General features: G+C 45.7%; 1 protein-coding gene across 1 annotated transcript in view; it reads left to right on the top strand.

Moving 5' to 3' along the window:
• Positions 1-24,181, top strand: part of DNAH9 (dynein axonemal heavy chain 9) — a 186,680-nt gene that overhangs the window by 116,967 nt on the left and 45,532 nt on the right. The window contains exons 56-59 of the mRNA XM_055723493.1: positions 4,029-4,193; positions 6,566-6,706; positions 9,007-9,177; positions 11,056-11,178. Of these exons, the coding sequence (XP_055579468.1) occupies positions 4,029-4,193; positions 6,566-6,706; positions 9,007-9,177; positions 11,056-11,178 (600 nt within the window). The remainder of the gene's footprint in view (positions 1-4,028; positions 4,194-6,565; positions 6,707-9,006; positions 9,178-11,055; positions 11,179-24,181) is intronic.

Genomic DNA, 24,181 nt, shown 5'->3' with positions numbered 1-24,181 from the left:
ATTCAATATCATGTGCAGTCAACAAATCCACAATTATGCTCTTAAAATTTCATAACTCAGAATCAGCAGTGCTTCCCTCCCATGCTTCAAAACAACTGGGTATTAGAAAACAGTGAAAATGATGTGAATTAGGGATTGCATCTTTTGAAGTCCCAGTGTCTTCAGGGCGTGCATGTTCTGGAAGAAGGAGGCTGAGCCTGGGACCAGGGAAATGCCTCCCAGGTGCCAGCTATGCCCCTGCTGTGGGGCTGTAGTCTCACTTCAGAAAGCACTAAGCAGGTACAAATTGGCGTGGGATATAATTTTCCTTTCCTTTAAGACTATTTAAGACCTTTTTCTCTGTAGCACTGCAGCAAGATAACACCAGGGCTCACTAACTGTCTTCGCCCTCTTATCTACTTCCCTCCTGCTACAGTCCTGCTGCCCCAGCAGGTGTCAGGGAGGAGAAAACCAGCCTGGTATTCAAGATGTTCTGCTGGATGTGGAACGGTCAGTCAAAGTCTCTTCCCTGCTGGCATAAGAGCAAAGACTTGTATCTCCAGACACGGTGAGGAGGGCTGGCAGTGCCTGCTGGTGCACCGACCCCTGCGGACGAGCATTGGCCACGGGCTCAGTACCTTCTGCCCCCGCTCTACTTACTGATGTGAAAAAAGCCACTAGGCTGTTCGATAGCTGGAGGGAGCTCCTTGAAAACAGATTTGAGTCTTTGGATTCCCCAAAGGAGAGGCCACTTCCCTAAGGGTGTTTTAATCCAGCCTCTCTTCCCTGGGACAAAAGGGTCAGGTGTTTGGTGTCTGGGGAAGGTGTAGGGCTCTGGCTTGAGGGCAGGTGGAGGTGACTCCTACAGTACTCCACAATAGTTACTGAGCTCAAAATCTTGTTAGGAGCAAAGATGGAGCACATCTTATATGAGGAGCCCAGAATTTATTGTTAATAACCTAATGAAAATTAACCAAACAGCTATTATTAATCCAATTATGATAACACTATTATTTTTCGTTTTCTCAACACAGTCTGTTTCCATAATCTTTTCCTTCATTGATTTCTAGTTACTTAGACTTTCTGTTCCTTCTTATCTTTGAAACTTTCTTTATCTGATTCACAGGTTTGCACTGCTATTACAAAGGTGTTCAGGGTCTAAGACCACATTTGCACTCTACTGTATTTTGGTGCTAGGGACAGATCAATCTGTCCAGAATAGCTACTTGCTCTGACTCTACGTTTAAGCCAGGCTAAAACAGGTTAAGGCAGGGGTGACCTGGCTGTGAGACAATCACGGCGAGGAGAAGCTGAAACCAGTTTACACCAAGGCAAGCAAAGCCAAGTCCTGAGACCTTCCTCTCAGGTCAGTACAAACCCTCTGGCCTTTAATTAGTCTCATTTGCAGTTTCCCTTTGCAAGGATGGCAGTGGTCCGAGTGCTGGTGGTCCTGCCTGTGGTCCACATCGTCTTACCAGGGCTGGTTTTGAGTACCTCCCACCTTCACTACACTTTGCTGGTTGCACTGATATGTCTCAAATGGCATTTGCCTCAAATTCATTATCTGTTCAGTGCTGAGAACAGCCTTAGAAAGAACATTTTGGCAGCCGTGTCCCAAGCTATAGGCAGTTAAGCCATGACTTGGGGTCCTGCCTTGCTGATGCAGTAGGTAAGGTGTGTGTGAAGGTCCCTGCACGTTTAGCCTGTGATGGGCAGGGCTGAAGTGCATCTTCAGGAAAGATGATTTACTGCAGGAGTGGGCTGAAAACACAGTGTTGTTTTTTTTCAACTGGTTTGTGCTGTTAAAATAATAAAACCAGCAGAAAGGACAAGGAGAGGAAGGTGGCTACTGTGGCTGAGCTAGGAAGGGCTTGGTAGTGACTCCTGCAAAAGTGGCCTGTAGCTCTGGTGAAGTTATTTTTGGTTTTTTTTCATGGAATGAAATTTTGAAGGCTCTCAGAGTAACCTGTTTCCCAGAAGTAGTGCTGTTATATATCAGCTGTGAAATAACAGATAATGAGCTCCACTGCAGAAATAAGAAATGATGACCTTGCTACTGCTGAAAACAATAGCATGATAAAGCTGCAACAGATGCAGACTGTTTGGGAATACAGCATTGTGCGCACTTCTAAGGGTGCGCTTCAGAAATTGTGTGGTGATTACAAGCTGTTGGAGCTAAAACCACACATCCTCATTAATAACTCTAGGGCTTACAGTCCACGGTCTGGAATAATAGCTTGCAAAATGTCATTTTTCAAGGCATGCTATGCTTGAATGACAGGAACGCACAAAATTAGCCATGTTAGTTTTCTGTTTCAAGACTTGTAAAATATTTACCACCATGGGCAAACTCCTGTGTGTAATGCCTACAGAACAGGCCTTTAAAAACAGCCGTTTATAACTGAAATACCAATAAAAGGCATGCTTCGGTGCACATTCTGCTGAACGCTTGGGTTGATGTTAACATGGAATGAGTGTGTGTGCAGCAAGTATATGAAATTTCAGGCCAAATATTGAAAGATGACTTATTAATGAAAGAGTTCATCTACTTAAAAACCTCTGACAACAGAACAAACTGGCTCCCTTGTGTGTTGTGGGATTGAAAGAGGTCGGGTCATATTTCTCATTTCTGGGGCTCTTCCAGACCCAGTAGGTAGTTGGAACGTGTGGGTATGTTTTCCAGCAACTGTCTTTGGAGCATTAAATCATTTGGCTTATGACACTGAATCTGCTGTGTGCCAGTCGCCGTAGCCTTGTCTCAATTCCATGTGCACAGTGTCTGCTAATCCTTGGGGCTGGCTATTTTTGCAGGGCTGTAACACGCTCTTTTGCAAATTACTTGAATTTCTTGGTTGTGTCATTGAAATGCAGTCTGAGGATTTTAAACTGTGTTTCACACAGTAGTGTTCTACTACCAGAGCGTTCATGATTGACATAATTTACGTAAAGAATAGTCCACAGGCTTATATCTTAGCAGCATCCAAATCAGATGCACAGCTTTCCCACAGGATGTTTTCTGTGATAATGCTAAAAATAGGTGTTCACAGTAGGACCACATACTGGAATAACATAATACACCTGAAATCCAGGAAAGATGCCATTTCCTTGAGCAAACACTCAGAATAGGGCAATCACTTTTGATGGGAGAAAGCCTATTCTGGAGGATTGTTTCAGAAAGGAGCCAGATGAGTTGTTTTTTCCACCACGAAGAGCATTAATGACTGGTATTTCTGTGGAACAGAGGGAAATGGAACAAATGTTTGGGGAGAATGGAGGGGGCATTTCACAGAAATTGGAAGCGTGTGTATTTATAGGTATAATTCAGAAGGTCTGTCCTTGAGGCGGGATGGTTGTTACTGGTCCGTATCTGCTTGGCTGTCTTTGCGCTGAGTCTGCAGATCCTTTGGCAGGGGGACTTTGTCCTTGCAGGTACAGATTCTAGCACTGGAAGCCACTGGTCCCAGTGAGATCTAGAGGCCAGAATACAAATGGGAGCAGCAATGAAGTGAGGCTGTGACTTTGCCCTCAGCTCAGACACGCACCGTGCTCATCTCTGGACCCAAGTGACCTTGCTGAGGTTTTTGCCATCAGGTTGTAAGCCCGTGGTCCTCATTGCTGTGACTGGTGTTGGTGTGTAGAATCAAATGCAGAGGTTCACCAGGAGGGGTGAGAAGCAGCAAGGACTATCCAGGCTGACTTGAGCCCAGTAAATAAATACTTCTAACAAAGAGATGCAGGATATATGTTTGAGATGGGGCATGAAGGCCTTTTCCTCCTAATTAATTCCAAGAATTTTAATACATTTCTAGTGAAAGGGCTCGGTTCTCCTGCTACTTGCTGTGCTCTTCAGGGTTTCTCTGAGTTGATGGCTTGTTGGATATGGAGTCATCCCCAGAGCTCTGCCCATGCCCAGGAGTCACAGAGAGCAGGAGTAAGCAATATTGGACTGTAGCAACTGTCAGTTAGAAGCCTGTTCCCATGTGAAGGTGGTTAATCCTTACTCTACTGCGTGTTTTGTGGCTAAAGCTTTCTGAATTTGTTATTTGCAGTCAGATCTCACAAAGCAACAGAATGGATTCAAAATCACCTTGAAAACGTTAGAGGACAACTTGCTCTGTCGGCTGTCATCAGCATCTGGGAACTTCCTGGGAGACACAGCGTTGGTGGAGAACTTGGAGATCACTAAACAGACAGCTGCAGAAATTGAAGAGAAGGTACAAAGACAGTGATAGCCTAGAAAAAAGCATGTGTGCGATGTTATCTTTAAACATTTCTGGGTGGCATGTAACTTTACTCTGCCCATCTCTGCCCCTTTTGCTAAGTAGAGAGTAGCAAGTGGTATAAATTGAAGTGCTCTCCATTCTGGGCAGCTTCAGGCCATTTAGCTCTTTGGTGCTTTTGTATGTTAAATGGCCTATTTAAGACAAAGAGAAAACGTCAGTGCCTGATGTAAAGACAATAAAATTTACACAGTGTATCAAGGCAGCTTTAAACTGCTCCAGCATAATCCTGAATACATCACACTTCCTCAATTAAGTTGGATTTTAGTACTGACAAGGGACTGGAATCTGTTGAGTTTGCGATCTTGAGTAAATCTGCAAGAACTTGCATATTTCATACCCTTCCATTTCTGAGAGTATAAATCAGCGTTTGTATTAACTGTGCAGTGTCAGCATCGCCACCCACCCAGATCACCTTGCTGCCTGGCTGGGGTTAGTTAAATCCACAGTGGTTTTCCCCTGCCACTGAGGGAACCTGAGAAGTGTTTGTGGTACCAGGATTGTGATAGGATTCCTGTATGGCCATCCTCAACGGCTTCCCTCCCAGGTCCTCCCATCTTCACAGCCCACACTTGGCAACCTCCAGCCCACTGGCCCACGTTGCCTGGGTAAGTTACCCATGTGCTGGGGCCAGGATGGAGCTGTCTTTCACTTCCCAGTGCTGTAGCCCCAGCAAGGAATGAAGTGTTCCCCGTATTAAAAATGGAAGATATTTCTGCTAGCTGTTCATGGTACAGCAGATGCATGCATGTCTTTGAGGAGGGCTTGCTTGAACCCTCAAAGGAGATGTTGAAGGGATATTTTGACCTCACAAGCTTTGCATCTTCACCTTGAAGTGCTCCAATTTCTAAACAAGTTGTGGTGGTAAAACTGGTCACTGCCAGCTTTGTGGCAACAGAGATGAATTTTGGAGTTTGTACCTGGTTGTTATGAGTTTGGTACCACATGGAAAGCTGCCTCAGGGCCCCATTAGAGGTGGTCTTCTCCAGTCAACCTTTACTCTGTTCTTGATCTGTCTCCCTAAAGGAAAGTGTTCAGCCAACATTTTCCTTCCTATGGAAATTCTCCCTGCTTTATTTATGGAAAGCAGCTGACTTTCCCACTTCTGGCTTTGATTTTACTAGATTTATTAATTGTATGGGGGCTGGGGTAGCTAAAAGTTAGTTGTCTAGGTCTAACCTAGACTCTGGGCTCCCTTTATAGTCAGTGGAGAGACGTGTTTGCTGCCATAAGGGGGACTCATTTAATGGAGACAGGCGATGCGTGGCCCATGCGGATGCTTGTTTTTGCAGCAGATGTTGAAGCTGCTCTTTGGAGCACCCTGATATTGGAGTCCATCACTGCTCATCGGGATGTACAAACAGGCTTATCCCACAGATCCCAATGTGTTGGTTGTACACAACAGCACACAAGCTCAGTCTGTGCTTCGTTGGGAAGGTCCGATGCGCCCCAGCCAGACGTGCTCACACCAGCTCAGATCACACAGAGGGAGACCCAGTGGTGTGTGTTTTGGTGCAGGTTGTGCCCTGCCCTGGTGGCTTGTACAACATGTGCTGAGCCCTTTTCCGCCACATCCCTGCTGCGTGGCTTACTGAGCTAGCTGGCTCAGCACTGCCTCGGCAGCAGGTGGCTGAGTTGCAAGTTATGACTGTACATAGCCAGAGCCTAAACTACTCCCTGGGAGGCTCGAGGGTGTCCTTTTATGCTGCTGAAGGGGAATGAAAGAATGAACAGAACTGAGACAATAATGGGGTGAAGTATCTGCCAAAAGGATTTTCACCATGTCCATCACAGCACCTATGCAGACACTGGGCCAGCAAGGTAGGGATGTGTTAAACGCTGGTGAGGAAAGGCAGCAAATAGCCGTTATAAATTAGCAGTTCTCAGCCTTGGGGGAAGCTGCCTCAAGAGCAGCACCAAGTCTGTGCAGCCCTGTGTTATTAATGACCTGCACAGGAGGGGGGCAATTAGCAGGAGAAACTCATTGATGAGAAACCCAATTCCAGTGACTAAAGAGCAGGGATCCTAGTGAGAAGCCTGGAGGGGGCTCAGGAAAAGAGAGAACTGGGCAGCACGGCGGTAAATGCAGTTCAACGGAGAATGTGCTGTAGGAAGGGGAATGCTGGGGGTGGGTGGCTCAAGCCCGGCTGCACCGTGGGTCAGAGGGTGGGGGCTGCTCCCTGCAGCGGTCGCATGCGGGTTGCCCGCTGCTTGGTCTTTGTGGCAGATGTCAACCCTCCTCTGGGCTGCAGACCCAATTCATCAAAATGCTTTCACGGTAATTTTGTTCTGTGTTTTCCTCCCAGGTCCAGGAGTCCAAGGTGACAGAAACCAAGCTCAACGAGGCCAGAGAGCACTACCGACCTGCCGCCGCACGGGCCTCTCTGCTGTACTTCACCATGAACGACCTCCACGCCATCCACCCCATGTACCAGTTCTCTCTGAAGGTGCTGTCCCCAGGGGCTGTGGAAGGTGGTGCCGCTGCTTCTCTCCCTAACTGAGGTTCAGAGCCATCATCCTGAGCCTCTTGGGGATGTTTGAGCTCCCAGACAAAAAGACCATCTAACCTAAACCATTCTGCTGATTTGGTTTTACGGAAAAGTTTCCCATAATATATTCCTTTGTGCATCTGCTTAAGATACATTACTCTTAACTTGTGTTTTAACGGTGTTTAGCACTCATTGGGGAAGATTTTTGTCCAAAACTCACTGCAAATGCTGAGTCGGGCATGGTCTTCACTGCTGCGGTGGAAGGAGCAGTGTTTCAGCAGCACCTGCCACGATGACCCCATGAGGGGTGGCCAGATGGAAATGTCCCTGCGTTGAGCTGAGTGTGGGCCGGGGTCCCTGCTTGGCTCTGGATTTGCCAGCCAGCCCACCGCAGGTGGTTGGGTGGGATCGGGTTAGATGGGCTTACGTTAGCTTTGCTTTCTTTTGCTTGGCTCCTTCCTAAGCAGTCGAAGTCTCATGTAAAGACACAGTCTGACATGCAGGTGCTGCCCAAGGCACGGGGGAAATCTTGGTCCCTGTGTGGTTTCTAAGGACCTACCTGCTGCAGTAAGTCTGGGAGCGCAGACCATGCCTTGGCAGGGCGCTCCCAGCAGGTCTGGCCCGTAGAAACCCACGGGCCTTTCAGGTATTTATCAGAGTTCTGGTTTTAATAAATGGATAGACCTTTTTTTATCACAGGAGAAAGATTTTTTTTTTTTTTTTTTGGGGGGGGAGGGTTAAATGAGATGGCATCCTAGTCTAGAACTTCTTCCAAACAATTTCTTAACTTGACAAGTGACCTGGAAAAAGTAATTGAGAAGAGAATACAACATATTGAGCCTCATCCACAAATAAGTTTTTCTTTTTGGTATCTGCGACTCGTATGTTGAAGTAATTTTGCCCAGAAAACACACGGAATATCTTTTGTGCAAGGGTGCCCTCTGAAAGATTCATTCCTTACACATACATAATAGATACAGGAGTTTCTGAGGTTTCACCTTTAATCTTCATCTTCTGTTTTTTGTTTGTTTTATGTTTTCCAGTTAACATTAGTAATGTGTATAAATACACAGAAAATTATTGGGTGAAATGTTTTTATCTAATACATTCTGATGACAGATCATAAAACATTGTGTAAAGATGCACAGAGATGATTTTAAAATACTTACCACACAGCTAGAAGCCCATTATAAATTAGAGCAAACAAGATTTATATGCTACTACGCAGCGTGTTTTAACACAATTTAAAGAAATGTTAAGAGGGAAAATGCATTCTGCAATTATTTAATAATGCAGTAGGTATCAGTGTTACTTTAATTTGTTGAGGCATTGCTTTTCCTTTGCAGAACCCTAAAAATAATGCTGCCAACACAGTCGTGCCTCATCCAGTTAGTGCTATTAATTTGTGTTGGCCTGGTTATTTCCTATTAGCTGGGTCCCAGTATACAGAGCCTTTGCATTGCTAATCAAGACTTAGGCAATTTTTTTTCTTTTTCTTTTTGCAGTTGCATTTGATAATTTGCTAATGGGTTTTCTCTGGACAGCTTTGGAAGTGCTTTGTCTTCTCTCATTTAGACCAGAAATGTTACAAGAATCCTTAGTACCCTTATATATGAGCATCATTCTTGATACATTCACCTATCCCCAAGGAGACTTTACTGACTGATTAAGATGACGTCCTACCTGCCCTTCTCAGCTTGTCCTTTGCTGAATCCAGACAGTGAAATACTTATGGGACTATTCCTTGTATTTGTGGGAGTTGCTTTTTTCTAAGTTGAAATATATGGCAAATGGGAAGTATGCTTTCCTCTGGGAATGCCACTATCTTTTGGTTTAACATTTGCAGAGAAAGTGGACTGTGTAATCCCCACATGAGAACACATTTGGCCAGAGACATGTTTCTTATATGCACTGTGTCTTAATGCAGTCTCTGCGCTACTTTGTCAAGCCCGGGAGAGCGCAGTGTCACAGGGAATGTCATCACTGCCTGCCTGCATGCTCCTGAAAAAGCAGCTAAAGAAAAGGTACAGGGTCTGGTCTCCAGATGTGTTCCCCTGTCTCCTGGAGCTGGTGGGCCACACTGCTGGGCAGGTGGGGATGCTCTGAGGATTCTTTGAGGATGCTTTGGACATGCTTTGTCTGTGACCTTAGAGACACAGTATCTGAATTGGCTTCATTTAATTGCAACAATTCAGGTGATACCCAGGAGCATGCAAAGAGCATCTAGAAACACCAGTGTCCTGTGTCTCCCCACCTAGGCGTTCAGAATCGTGTTCCAGAAAGCTGTTGAGAGGGCAGCCCCGGCCGAGAGCCTGGCGGTGCGTGTGCTGAACCTCATCGACAGCATTACCTTCTCCGTCTTCCAGTACACAGCCCGGGGGCTGTTCGAGTGTGATAAATTGACCTACACCGCTCAAGTTACCTTCCAGGTAAACACCACCATTCCATGCCATTTGCATGCAATGATTTATGTTACAGGCAAAGATATTGGCACGCAGGGAAAGCTCGAACTGTCACAGCTGTGGCCTTCAGCATCAGAGCAGCAAATACAAAGGCTGGGGAACTGATTTTCCTCTCTGCCTCTCTTGCTGATAACAGTCACAGATGCTGTGTTTGATTTGCATTATGCTGACAAATGGTTGGTTGAGAGAGTAATACCTGCTTGCAGAACCGAAGAAAAAGGATAAAGCAAGCTGGTCTTGAAGGCTTATTGCTTTTACCGAAAAGAAATGCTTGCTACGTAACTGCTGGGTTTTGTCTAGTGTGTTAGTATAATTTTCAGTCTATGATCTGAGGAAGGAGACCTTTGTATATCCCTGTGCTGAAATCCAGTTCAATCAACAAACAGTGCTTGGCATGATGTTGCGAAGTTGTTAATAAGTTTGTGCAGTGAATGACCATGAAAATGCCCTGACATGTAGAATACAGATACGAACCAAGTTTGAACGGTTGAAACACTGTGCAGGTCTAGTTAACCTTGATCCAGTGACTGCCATGATTTTTTTAATTCTACGTAACAAAAACAGTATGTCTAAAAGGGAAAGTAAGTATATATATATATGCACACATATATCTACATATGTAAAATATGCACTCTAACAATATATTCTGTTAGTAAAATGCGTGTAAAAAGTCAGCTCATATTTTTCAACATCGGCTTTAATTCTGACCCAAAGGTTACCTGCATTTTCTAATATAGATCTCTGAATAAAGTATTTAAGTAGCACACGTTGTGCTCGTAACTACACTAAGCACTAAAAATACTTAATGGTTCACTTTAAGCTGTCTGGAAAACCAGCATCTGCAGTTTTGGTGTGTGGAGGCAGCTGAGTGACGAGGCACAGTGTAATGCCATGTAAAGAAGCAGTTGGCTCTTGAACTGGGTGCCTCGTTGCCACCGTTGGTGGCAGAGATGCCAGGCACACTTCAGATGCCATTGCTAGGAGGCAATCGTGAGATACAGTCTAGGATCTGTGACAAGTAAATGACACATCCACCACTCCAGCACCGTTCTTTTTCCACCCACAATTGGTGTTCATGGTTTTGGAGTTTATCTCTGAGATTTCAGAAGTCTGGCAGTGCACTTGGAGCAGTGGCTCCAGCTGGGCTCATGAGCATGCATGGCTTTCCAGAATTACCTCGAACATTGTTTTGGTGGCCTTACTCCAGGTATTCCCAAAAGCCGCCGTTGGTGGTAAAAACATTGGTAGGAGCTGAATGGCCCAGGTGCTCTCCAGTGTTTGAGACCTCAGGGACCTGCTTATTCTCTTGATGCATGTACCAGAACGGGGTTTTTTGTTTGTTTGGTTTTGTTTTGTTAGTTTTTCAAAATGCTGTCAGTATGTTTTAACTTAATTTCTAAATTGAACAAGACAGTGAGAGAGGCATAAGACCTTGGCAGCATGCCCTAGGGATGCATGCTCTGGTTCCTCTCAAGACAGTTCTCTGTTCTCTGGCTGCAGACACCAAGCACCGGGACCTGCAGCACACCCTGCAGCCTGAGTCTCTGCTGGCAGGGACTTCTCACTGTGCTCTCTATGAACTTGGATCACAGCCCTTGCTACAGAGTTTTCCCAAATTTTGGTCCTCTTGTGTTGCCAATCTCCATACTTGTTCCTGGTCTTTTTTTTTAGGGAGACCCAAAGCACTTTCATGGTATGTTTCATCACCCCCCTCCAACATGTGGCACTAACTACTTTTTAGCCACACATTTGGCAGCTACATGAGTTGAATAATTAATCTGCTAGAGTATATTGCTGCTCTGTAACCTGGCTACTCAAGGATATCTTGCTTGTTTGGAATCGCAGATACTTCTGATGAATAAAGAAATCAACGCAGTAGAACTGGATTTCCTACTGAGGTACCCAGCACAGACTGGAGTCACAAGCCCTGTGGAGTTCCTGTCTAATCACTCTTGGGGAGGAATCAAGGTATCTGTTTCACTTGAACTGTGTGCCCTCAGCATCCCTTATCTCTAAACACCTTTCAGCAGCCTTCAGGTTGGTCGTTATAGCATTTGGTGAACAAAGTTCGGACCATACATGAGAAGTAGCACAAAAATGCCCCAGAAGTGTAGAGTTCTGTAGGTACAAAGTAGGACAAGAATGTTGGGGCCAGTTATATTTAATATCTTTATTGATGACCTGGACAAGGGGATCGAGTGCACCCTCAGGCAGCTTGCAGATGAGACCAAGCTGGAGGGGAGTGTTGATGTGCCGGAGGGCAGGAGGCTCTGCAGGGGGGTCTGGGCAGCCTGGACTGATGGGCCAAGGCCAATTGTAGGTGGTTCAACACTGCTCCATGCCAGGTCCTGCCCGCGGGTCACAGCAGCCCCAGCAGCGCTGCAGGCTGGGGCAGGGGGCTGGGAAGCTGCCCGGAGGGAAAGGGCCTGGGGGGGCTGGCTGACGGCCGGCTGGGCATGAGCCCCCAGTGAGCCCAGGTGGCCAAGGTGGCCAATAGCATCCTGGCTTGTGTCTGAGACAGCGTGGCCAGCAGGACCAGGGCAGTGACTGTCCCCCTGTACTGGGCACTGGTGCAGCTGCACCTCGAACCCCGGGTTCAGCTCTGGGCCCCTCGCTCCAAGAGGGACGCAGAGGGGCTGGAGCGTGTCCAGGGATGGGCAGGGGGCTGGGGAAGGGGCTGGGGCACCATCTGATGGGGGGCGGCTGTGGGAGCTGGGGGTGTTCAGCCTGGAGAGGTGATGGCTCAGGGGGGACCTGGTCACTCTCTACAGCTGCCTGACAGGGGCTGTAGGCAGGGTGTGTGTGTGTGGGGGGTGTCTCTTCGCCCAGGTAACAAGTGACAGGACAAGAGGAAACAGCCTCCAGCTGCACCAGGGCAGGTTTAGACTGGGTATTAGGAAAAATGTCTTCACTAAAAAGGTGGTCAGGCACTGGAACAAGCTGCCCAGGGAGGTGGTGTAGTCATCATCCCTGGAGGTATTAAAAAAATGCATAGATGTGGTGCTTAGGGACATGGTTTAGTGGTGGACATGGCAGTCCTGGATTAATGGTTGAACTTGATGACCTTAAAGGTCTTTTCCAGCCTAATGAGTCTGATTCTATACAAGATCGACTTTGTGGGCTCTTCTTGACTGTACCCCTAATAATCTGTGTGTCCCCAAGAAGGTGAATGTTCCCTCTGAGCTTTAGGCTTCTCTGTGAGACAGGAATAAGAATATCCTCTGGGTTTTGTGGTTTGTAGATTGTAAAGGACATGGAGATCTTTGCTGTATTTGGGAGGTGGTAGGAATTTAAGGTAGATAGACCCATGTGCAGAGATGTGCTGGGGACAGGGGAGTGACAGCTGCCAGTAGTTCTGCAGAAAAATACTGTCATGGCCATGAGAAGGTCTAACAGCTAACATGTATTTAGACTGAAAGGTGAGGAAGAGATGTGAGTTATCCCATCTTTGCTCCCATTTGTCAACAAAAGTGAATTGTGCTAGATTTGGACCTGAATCAGCAGTGTCTGATTTGTTTTTTTGGAAGGGGTCAAAATGTTCTTCAAGTTAGGCATGCTCAATCACACCTTGCTGGAACTGAGATTGTATCTTTTGTTTTATTGTAGCTTCTGATCAATCTCAGGCACCTGCTGTGATTTAAGAATCGGTTTTATTTCTAGCATTCTGCCTGTGTGGGACATTTCTCTGCTGCTGTATAGTAGGGAGTGAAGATATCCTGGTTTCATTGGGGTATTTCTCAAATTTTCATCTGGGACATTGGGTTTTCCCTTTCTCTCCCTTCCACTGTGCTGCACAGGGAATGTATCTGGTTCCTGGAGGGTAACCAGACGAAATATCTTAATCCAGGCTCAAGACATCTCTGATACTCTTTTCTGGTTTGTGTTGTTTTGTGGGACTTCCCAGAGGTTTGCAGGAGGTCCAGCTTGTGGTGCCACATGCCTTCTAGGCAAGCACACCCTAGGCACAGGGCAAATGCTGTCTTTTAAGGTAACACGGAGACAGAGCTCTGAGTTGCAGACTGCAGTTCAGAACTCAGATGAAGCTGATGTTTCTCACCCAGGCCACCCATAGTGACTTCAGTAGCATGGAACAATTCATGACAGACCTGTCTGCCCTGAGCAGGAGTTGCCATCTCCATCTCTTCACTGGCAGCGAGGACAGGGCCTCTGCCTCGTTCTGCGCACACATGCTCTCGCTCGTGTTGAAAATGTCACAATCACATTTTCAGCCGTAAACCAAGCTTCAAAGGACTCACTAAACCAGCCTTGTTCATCCTCTGAAAGGTGTACATCCATAATAATGGATGTATGAAAAAAAAATTTCTACAACCTTTCTTTAATCATCTGCTGTTTGGCGGTGGTGTTTTGCTGTTCAGACAGCAGCAGCTTTATTTTTGTTTCTCCTTTGAAGACATATTAAATGGATGCATAGGGTCAACACACGCAATCAGGGAAACTCGGCCATCAACCCACGAAATATGGGCTTTGCAACAGCATATTTTGTTGTTGGGCTGTGCAGTCTGTATAGATGGTAGATGTACATACATGTTATTGCTTGAAATCTCAGGCTTTCCCAACTCTGCTCTGTCCCTGCCAGCGTTCAGCATGGGGATATACAGGGTGAACGGTGCAGTTCAGTTCCTCTGGAGTCCTTTTTGATTGGTGTTCTTCACTGCTTGGGAGCATCCTACACTGCAGAACTTCTTTCTACTTCAGTCTTCTAAGTTTCCTCTGGAAGGTGAACTTCCTTCCACCATAGGTTTCAGAGGTTTTGGGCTCTGATTCTCATTTTGGAGATCCTTTTATGCATCTTAGGAAACACATTACTCTTGTAATGCCCAAGGATGCCTTTGCTAGTCCTGCCTGCAGATGGTGCATTTTCCAGGTAGATACCATCTGAGTTTGCAGAGCTTTCTTTGTGAAAGCATCCCTTCTGTTCTGGCTGTTTCCATCCAATGTGGGCGAAACGGCCTTTCATGTTCCCTGCATGCTGCACCATGATCGCTGCAGCTGCCTCACTGCTGTGATGAAGTCGGTACAGTTGCTGGCTCATGCTCACAAACACCAGAAGGAACACCAACTCCCAGTCATTCGTTCCTCAGACTTTAATCTTGCATCACTGTTTGACATGTGCAGGAGAACAGGTATTTCTGTGCGTAGTGTCAGGGTACGTAGCAGATGCTCTCCGAACCTGCCCCGAGACCTGCAGTAAGGAACTCAAACATCAGAGCTCAAACGCGGTCAGGGGCATCGCTGAACAAAGGCTTCACCCCTTCCAGCAGCATCAGCCACGTGCCCCAGCTTCATCCCCGCAGCAGCCTGCGCGCTCTCAGCCCTGGTCCATCCCCAACTGCTGCAGTGTCAGGTACTTATCACGTAGTTGGCGTGTGCATGGTGTAGCTGGAGACCTGTCCCAAGGTAGGCAGGAACTGAGAGTGCAGTGTCACCTGAAGTGGCCTGACAATAACCGATTCTCTTTGAGCTGAGCCCTTCCCACTCAGCAGCTTCTTCCCCACTGAGTCTCTTGGGGGTTGTGGTTGAGATGGAAATTACGTGATGCCAAGAAACGCTGCTCTGCATCTCCACTTTTGCCAAGCTGTGGGTTAGCAGGGTGTAAATATGTCCGAGTGTGCTGCACACGTCGGGTGTTTCCAGCCTCAGGTGCATCTGCTGTCCCCACGAGCTGCACGTCTGAGAGCTGCAGTCACCGGTCAATAATCTGTGCTAATTTGATGTATTTCAGGAATTTCAGATAGTGGATTCTATATTATCAGATACTGAATACTCTTCAGATTGTCTTTTGTGATGATTGTAATATAGATTTTGCTATAAATAATACAGCTCATGTCAACTTTATTAGTGTTTATTGTCTATTAACGAGTGTTGGTTTATTAGCCTTGGAGTTTTTGGCAACTCAAGTTACTTGAGGCATGGTTTTAGTACAATCACATTTTGTCACAGACTGCTATAATTAGGTTAATTAGTCATGGCTTCTACACAGCTTATTAGCAGGCTAAAATCTCCTTTTCTTTCATCAGGAAGATTAAGTGCTGTAATAAATTGTTTCTTCAACAAAGCTTGAGCAAAGTACATTTCAGATTCATATTTCAAATTCGAAGTGGAATTTAGCATTCTGCTAATTTTTCACAGAAACATTGAAAATGCTCCTGCACAAAGTGCTCCTCCTGCCAGGGGTTTCAGGCCAAGACAGTAGTGCTAGAAGAAATCAGTATTGATATTTGTGGCCCGTTCTGTGCCTCCCATTTTGGACACGATAACTTCAAAGGAAACTTCATTAAATGTTAAGGATTCTGGGCATGCAAATAGCCTTGTGTGGCTTGGCTTATTATTTATTGTTGTTGTTTGATTAATTATATATATAGGCTAATAGTCCTTTGCAGTTGTACAGCTGTTCTCAGCTCACCATGCTGGAGGATCTGACACGTGTTAATGATTTAGTCTTCCAGTTTCTTTTAAGTTTGGTAAAAAGTTTCACAGAGCTTTTTGCTGCCATGTGTGTGCCAGGGAAGCTCAGTATTTACCACTGAACGAAGAAACCCACGTACCGGTCCAGAAGGGCATGGTTTGTAGGGAAGTGAAATATCTTTTATTAGGTCTGCTGATAGACTTGGAAAAAAAAATAGGTAAGTTCCAGGCTTTTTAGTACTTCTTTAAGCCTGAAACAGGAATTGAATTCAAACTAAGTACAGGTCGAGGAAAAACTGCTCTGAGCTTTAACTTGATTCTGTTCATCAATCAGCCTGTGTGTGGGAGAAGGCAGCCTCTGCGGAGCCCCCGCGGAGGCACATGAGTTAGCTCTGGAGCAAGGGGAGATGTTAGCAAAGGACACAGCCATTAGCCTTAGTGCAAATACTGCCTCTGGGTCATTGAAGAGTTAGTTAAGAGCAGGAAGGGAAGAAAATTGTGTCATTTAATGAAAGCAGTGCCTTTGCGGAGTCCCCGGCTCTGGCATTCAACAGAGTGGGTCGTTTCAGTTCTAAGGCCTGTCTCTAGCAGGTACTTAATAGTGATCTCTCTCTCGAGGCCAACAGTATTCTTTTATTCTTAATGAGGTTTTCTGTCTTTTTTCCAATTTCCTTTATTGCAGTATCGTATACTTTCCTCACCCTCTGCATTCCCAGTACTTAGCTTGGAAGTTTTTATTTCTGCTGGTACTTCTGAAAAAGTTTTTAGTGTGCATGCAAGGTTGTCCGTTTCTCCTGCCTTGGCTGCCGGGTGCCTTGTGGTCTTCCTGCCCTTGCGGGCACACCTTGGGCCACGCAGGTGTGATGCTGCTACTGCTCGAGCTGCACAGGACGTCACAGCCACATGCAAATAACCATTTTGGTTCTTGTTGCATGATTGAACTTCACATAAAATCAGTGTACAGATTGTCCTCTTCAGGGGTTTTGCCCCATATTTTTTTTTTTCTTCTTTCCTTCACTGGAAGGTCTTCTGTGTCGTAAGATGGAAATGTTGATACCTAGATGGGAGGTGAGTGTTCTCTGAATTGACGCACTGTGATTCCTTCAAACCCCGTGCGACGCAGTCTGCTTGTTGAGCTGTTCTTCAGTTATCTGCAGGGCTGAGGCAGACAGCTCCCATCATGGTTCTGCTCTGAGCATGGATATAGAAAGTAAAATGGGCCAGCAGTTGTTTTCTGGCCCTGGCAGCACCTGAATCCATACAGTGAAACTCCCCTCACCTCCCAAACCAGAGAGACCTCATATATTGTTTACTGTGGGCAGTCTCTGGACTGTCCTACCACCTGGGCTATCTCCAGGCATTTCCTGAGGGCAGGTGAGTTCATCAAAGTCAAATATAAGCCAGCAAAATAGTAGTAACCTCTGTGGCTCATGGTGAGCTTGTGCCTGGACCTCTCCTGCAGCCACAGATTTGTGAGCCAGATCAGCAGGCAAGAAAAAAGTGTGTGACTTCTCACTGTACGAGTGTGCTGGGTCTGAGATAAGCAAATAGAAATTCCATCTCCCCGTAGTCTGAGACAACCTGGCTCTGGAACAGCTTTATAGATGCCTGAGCATGGTTTTTGGTCCTGAGCTAATACAATCTGCCCGTCAGCGGGGCTTATTCTCTTAGGCAAAACCTCACACGAGGCATAGTTACACACCTTCTGTTCAGAGCCCAGTGCCAAAAGACCATGCCTGTGCTTCTTAGGGGCTCAGCACCACAGTCTGTGTTTGCCTACACATGAATGTTCCCAGAGTCAAGCTGGACTCTTCTTGAGCTTCACCACTACTAATAAAGCTAGTGGTTATACCCTTATGGTCTTTGTTTTCATGGTTGCCTTGGCCAAAACCAGCCCTTTTCAGAAGATGAGAGTGGCTTCAGGCCACTGGGACTGGCTGAAGGTTGGCACAGATTTCCCTGTGACCCCAGTGATCTCTGCTGTGACATTGGTGCTCCAGCTCCCTCCTTGTCGGGGAGCTGTGTCCAAGCTGCCTCGTGGCCTTACGCCTCCTGCAGAGCCGTGGTCCCCGATGAACCGTGTGTGCATCTGGCTGTCACCGCAGCAGCCTGTTCCCACAGGGTGGATGCAGGCAGCTCTGGATCTCTTTTGCACAGATACGCGTTTCCCAAGTCTGATTTTCTTTGTGATATTTTCTGCAGTGCCTCTTCATTGCTGAATGCAGATGTGTTGCCCAGGATAAGTGAAGCTAGTTAATATACAGCAAGAATACACCTGGCCAGCTTGGATTACTTCTTCATCCCAATCATTTCCCTCATCTTTTTCTGAAGAGGAAGAATTTTCATTATGTAGATATGAAAACGCTACTGAAAGGGCATTGTTTAATAAATGTGATGTTGAATAATGAGCTCTAAATACTGAATTCAGCTTTCGAGGAGGAGAACAGCAGTAGACAAAGTAGTATATTAACTCCATATTTATAATTTTGCAGAATGCAGATGATAAGATTGCGTGTGTGGCTTATGAGATAAAATACCGAATCATATATTTCACATTTAAGAAAACTGGATTTTTTTGACAAAAGAACAGAAATGTCTCTTCCAACTTTCACTTTTTGTACTTTTTAGGCACTGAAATTTTTCATTCTTGTCAAAGATTCATTGTGACACAATCTGCTGCCTATATTGTGTTTTTTGCGCATAAGCAAAATCCTTTGATCAGACCGGTCAGATATGGAAGGCTTGCAGCTCACCGCTTCCCATGTACGTTCGGAATTGTTATTATGTCAGAAAATCATAGCCTTAATTAAACACTTTCCATTAACTCAGTTCTTCAGATGTACAGCCTATTAGTGCATCTTTGATAGAAGACATTGATTATGATACTTCAATGTGCATTTATCTGCTCTCACCTAGAAGTTACCTAAGGACATTCATCTGAACTCACCAGCACTCAAATTTTACAGAAATATTTCCAATGTCTTGCAGAAATTCTACTTGAGAACATTTTTTTCTTTTTTCTTTTTTTTTTTTTTTATTTTTCCTTTGTTAACCTGCTGGCTAACGATCTGATGGTTATCTGAAATACAGCAGAGATTTTGATCAATCAGGTATTTAAAGGTGTGCTTTGTTGGTTTGATTGCAGAGTGGAAATTGAGGTTTTCCATATGTCTTTACAGCAGTGTCAGCCTCTGTCCTTCACTCTCAAACCACCCATGGCATAAAGCCTGCTGTCAGCCAGTCATTTTAAATGTAAAATTTATTTCACCTTCTAAATGGAAGCTAAGGGAAGTAAATGTTTCATCAGAGATACCTTTTAGATATCAAATTATCTTTTTTAGATATTTTGTATCTTCTGAAGTCCTGTTGCTTTGCCTACAAAACCAGAAAAAAAAGTCAGTTGCACTGCACTCCTGTAAAGATGCTGGTGGACTGTGGACCCAGGAGTGACCGCAGAGAGGTCTGGAGGCTGAGCTCTGCTAGCAGCTAAGGGCTTGCAAGCAGCCATGCTATTTTGGACAGGGTGTACTGTACCTGGGTCTGTAGGATGCCTTTGGAAAGGTAATGAAGGCAAATGGTTTGCATCTGCCTCCTCTTTATTAGTTCTTCCTTTGCCATAAAGGGCCTGCTGGAGCTCCTTATTTCTGTAATGTGGTAGAGCTCACAAACGTTGCCTTTGCATAGCGGTGTTGGTTCACGAGAACAGCTGTGAGGACTGCAGGCCAGGTGCTTGGCTGACTTTCAGCTGGGAATGATCTCTGGAACTCTGATGGTTACACCAAGACTTCACCTGAGGCATGTGAGTTGGCCTTTGATGGAGGCACTCACAGTCTGTGTATCATCCCCACTGTGTGATCACAGTGCACCAGTGGACCACAGTATCACCAGTATCTGGAGAGGGGCATCCTGGCGCAATGAACGTAGTCTGAGAGCGCCTTAGGGATGCACTTCTCACTTCACTCTGAGTTGGCCAAGGCTCTGCTGGAGTCTGGTTTGATCTCTGAGTATTGTGTTTAAAGAAGGATGAAGACCTTCTGGAGACAGGATAGAGAAGAGCAGTGAGAAGTATCAGATACCTGAAAACATCACTGTGAGAAGAGACTGAGGTGAGGGAGAAGGGAAAGTGTTATGTCTGAGGGCCTGAAGACTGAGGAGACAGGAGGGTATGACCTTCAAAAAGTGTCTTCTGAAGGGGAAAGAAATTGGTTGTCTGTACCAGTAAAGAGTAAAGCAAGGTGCATCTCAAAGTACTGCAAGAAAGGTTCACACCAGACATTTGGAAGGTAGTAGTGGTGGAGGGTGGTGAAGGGCAGGCACAGGTTGCTTGTGGCGTCTGTCATGGAGGTTGTTCGAGCAGGTCGTGACCATGTGCAGGGTTATGGCAGAGGCCTGAGCACACCAGCTCTCAGATGAGAAGCTCTGCAGCTTATTTTCTCTTCTAGTCTGCTTGCCTGTTCTCGGGGCCATTCTGCTGTGGTGCCACCATGAAACCTTGGATGAGACCATCGCTGCGGGACCCCTGATTAAGGGATGAGTACATAGGTGTGTGTATATGTATGTATATCAGGATACAGAACCATGGACTTTGAGAGCCTTCCAGCAGTGACATCCTGGAACGGATGCTTCAGTGAGCACTTCCAGCCCATGAGATGTATTTTCTCTTTAAGTTCTGCTGTGCGTTGGTCCATGGTGATGGCCCATCTGTGATTTATAACAGGCAAATTGAGGTAACGTTTCAGAAATACACCAGTACCAACTTTCAGCTGTGATCAGGGACCCAAGGCCACCTTCTGGTTCTGGCTGCGTACCCCCCGTTTGCTGGAGAGCATCAGAGTGAAGAGGAAAGGTGGAGAGTGTGGCTTGGCAGAGCAGCCTGGCTTTGCAAGGCCCCTTCTCCAAACCACTTGAACAACCTTTGCAGAAAATACAGGTAAAACGTCAATATGAGTCTAGCTGTGAAACATCTCAGGCAAAATTATGAAAATTTGGTGGGTGGTTATAAGCAATTAGAATACAAAGATTATGACTAAATATCATTTCTGTTGCTGACCTTTCCTACCCAGTGGAGCTGTCTGTAAGAACGTGCTGGTAGGAAAGACCCGAGTGCTGAAGCCATGGCTTTCTGATTTATGATACAGGCTTCACTGGTAGTTTTCCAAGACCAATTGGTCTCCTCAGACCACAAGCCCAATCATAAGGTGTTTGCATTTTGTGATGCTCTAGGAAGGATGCTACAGATAAACAGGATGTTTTGGTATAGTGACTTGTCATGGCACTACACGCTTTTTAACCCCGGTCTAATTTAGACAGGAGAGAGCAAGGAGGAGTTTGAACAGACAGGGCCATACAGGGCAGTCAGCTTGTCAGTCAGCTTTTTTGAAAGATATAAGGAGGATTAAAATAACATTTTTTTGTATTGAGAGGTGACTGAAGTTTGGCAAACCCATCACATCTGTAGTTTTACCTTTGGTAGAGGTTTTTCTCGTGAGTTGAATAATTCAGGTAGTGCAGCTAAACAGAAAAAAACACCTTCAGTGAATGAATAATACAAACCCAAACCTAGTATGGGAAAGATGGCAAATAATCCATCATTTTCAACATTAATTCTTCTAGTTAACAGTAGTATTCAAATGGAGTAATTCATCTGCCTGTATGTCTGCTTCCTGAATGATCCAATCTATCAACTCAAGCCAGATGCAGGTTTGACTTCACCATTCTTCCAGGAGCTGTCCTGCTCCAGCTGTGGGGATGCTGGTTTTCCTAACGACATTTGGGCCACCTGCAGAAAATGAAGGAAAGAAATTACGAATATTTGCAGAAACCCGTATAAGCAGAACTCATAGTGCATGTGGATGGTGTAAGACCTTTATAAGAGGGTGTTTGGAAGATGCACGAAGTTCCCAAGCATCAGGCATTCATACCGCTGCTTTGCTTTAACCCTGCTGCAAAAATTCACGCATGAGCTGCTTCGAAGCCTACAGCCCATGTACATGCAGTAGCAGTGACATCAGACCTTTGAAGTTTTTCTTTTCACTAAAGGCTCAGCCCATGCTGGAGGCAGCAAGCAATGAGGGGAAACTGTGTGTCACCTCGTAGCGCCCACCTGCCTGGGGCTGCTCCCTGTGCCCCCGATGCACTGCCTCTGCAAAGACCCCCCTGCCCCCCCCGACTCTCTGAAGGGCTGTGTGTTAAGGACGCCTTGTAAGCACACCAGCACTTGCTCTGTGACGGCAACTAGGATTTCTTCCTCAAAGCCAATGGCTGATACACGTTGTATTTCCTACAGCTGTGGGGGGAAAGGGAGTACTTTGCATTTGTGAATGTGTGAAATTCACAATCTGCTGACATACCAGCTCCGGTTTAGAGCTGGTTCTGACTTAGATGAGAAGCTGTCAAAGGAAACCAAAGTGATAAAGCAAGATGTCTGTGATTGAGTGAATGAAAAATCGTTTTCTCTGAGAAAACAATTATCCTTGCCTTGACGTGGTGTGAAGGGTCCTGTTTGGCTGGCAAAGTCTCTGTTTGAGATACAAACTCAAGATTCTCCTGTTTCAGCCATCAGAGATTATTATAGTGGGGGTCGCAAAGATGGGGACTGGAGTCCTCCAGCCCTTTTGATCATACTTAATTTTGATCAATGTTTTTTGTTTCTCTCAATTTCCATGACAACTCCAATTGACAAATGTATTCTTCATTACGTTGACAACACCAGCCGTGGTGCCCAGGTTGATGTGTAGTACTCATCTGCTGTCCCGGTGCACCGTTCCTGCTTTTACTCCTGCTGCTTGGAGACAGTGATATGTTATTGTTGGTCTATGCTGCTTGGAAAATTTCACAGCGGAGGTATTGAAAAGCAATTAATATTCACAGAAAGATTACTGATTGAGATAGCTTTCACTGCACCAGCTTTTAAATAGCAGCATTATTAATATCATCGCCCCTAATAAATGCAATTAAAATTGTTGACTAATGAAAATTTTAGTGTTAATTTATATAATGCAGACTTCATACTTGCAATTAGAGCTTTCTTGATTCTGCAACATGTTGTTCAGGGAGAGAGAGACCATCATCTCTGATTACATGTCTGTCATTTAGTAAGAAGAAAGCAATTTTTCAGAGTCTCCCTTGTTAACATCAGCCAAGAGACTTCTCGAAGCAACAGCAGCCAAAGTTCTGAAGTGGTATTTTAAGTAAGTAACTTCAAAAGTCAACAGCATTAGGATGTTTTATATAAGCACTTGCACTGATGAATCCGCTGAATCCAGCGTTTGCCATTGTATCGTGTTCAGCTATGAGAGGTGCATCAAATATATTGATTGCTGCAAGGATGAGGTTTGGCAGATCAGAATAGCTGGCACTGCTCCTGTGAACTGGCTTCTCATGTTCTGTGCTCTGGTTTCTGGTTTGCCATAAAAAAATGGGCTATGGCACTGGGTTTGGAGCAAGTACTTCTGCCGCTGACATTTCTCCATGTTAGTGCTGATTCACACATGGCAACGTCTGTTGGATCACCACTTTGCTCACAGTCTTATTCCTGAAATCCTCAGGATCCCTGGGAGTTTGGCATGGGCACGGTCGGTGCCGTATTGAGTTGGTCCGTGCCGGAGCTGCGCAGTGGTGTTGCAGGCACTCTGCTCTTCCCTGCGCCTTTTGGGGCGGTATTGATGAAATTGTGACCGTGGGTAAGGCTTGATTCATTGCAGAAGTATTTATAGCAGTATCTGCGAGTACTTCTCTGCCTGTAGCTCTAATTTTGGCCCTAGAGCATACGCCTTGTGAGGAAAGGTAGAGGAATTTGTCCATCTATGAGATGACAGAGCCAAACTCTCCATGTTATCGACAGTGAATGTACAAAGGGATCCCCTGTGACAGTTGCAGGTAGAGAGGTTCAGTTTGAACGCAGTTGTTTGTTTGAGTTTTTTAAAATATCTTCTTTACCAGGAGGGCAGTACAGCTCTACAACAGGGCACCCAGAGAGGCTGAGGGGCTTCATCTCAGAGGGCAGCATGTTGGTGGGCAAAGCCATGGCTGCCCTGCTCTAGTGCCAGCTGCAGTTGTAGCCCGAGCACGAGGCTGGACTAGACGCCTCCAGAGGTTCCTTCCAGCCACTGCTTCTGCGATGCTGCGAGTGCATATTCCGCAAACATCCTGGGTCAGCGGCACCCACTGGGACCAGCTTCACAACCTCTTTCTCTCTGCCAGCTACAGGCATTCCCACTGCTAAATATGTGAGCTTATTTGTTATAAACCCCCTTTTTTTGACACCTCCCTTCCCTTTGTTAGCTGTCTGTGTTGAAGTACGGCTTCTAACTAAATTCAGTTTACTAGAAAAAGCAAATTTTTTCATTACTCTTGCTTTCTCATTGGGAAACCTTTCCCGTGGTTTTTAGACCAGAGTGGCCTCCAGTGTCTTCTGCCTCATTTGCAACAGCATCGCGTCCAAGGCAATCTCTCAGCACTTCTGTCAGGGCATTTGCATGACTTTCAAAACCCTGTGGCAAGCCGTATTTTTTCACTTGATCTGAACAAGGTGTGACACCAGCAT

Source organism: Falco cherrug, chromosome 1 (genome assembly GCF_023634085.1).
Source record: "Falco cherrug isolate bFalChe1 chromosome 1, bFalChe1.pri, whole genome shotgun sequence".
Classification (NCBI taxonomy): domain Eukaryota; kingdom Metazoa; phylum Chordata; class Aves; order Falconiformes; family Falconidae; genus Falco; species Falco cherrug.
The sequence above is the reverse complement of the archived record's forward strand: the minus strand, read 5'-3'. Positions and strand labels throughout refer to the sequence as shown.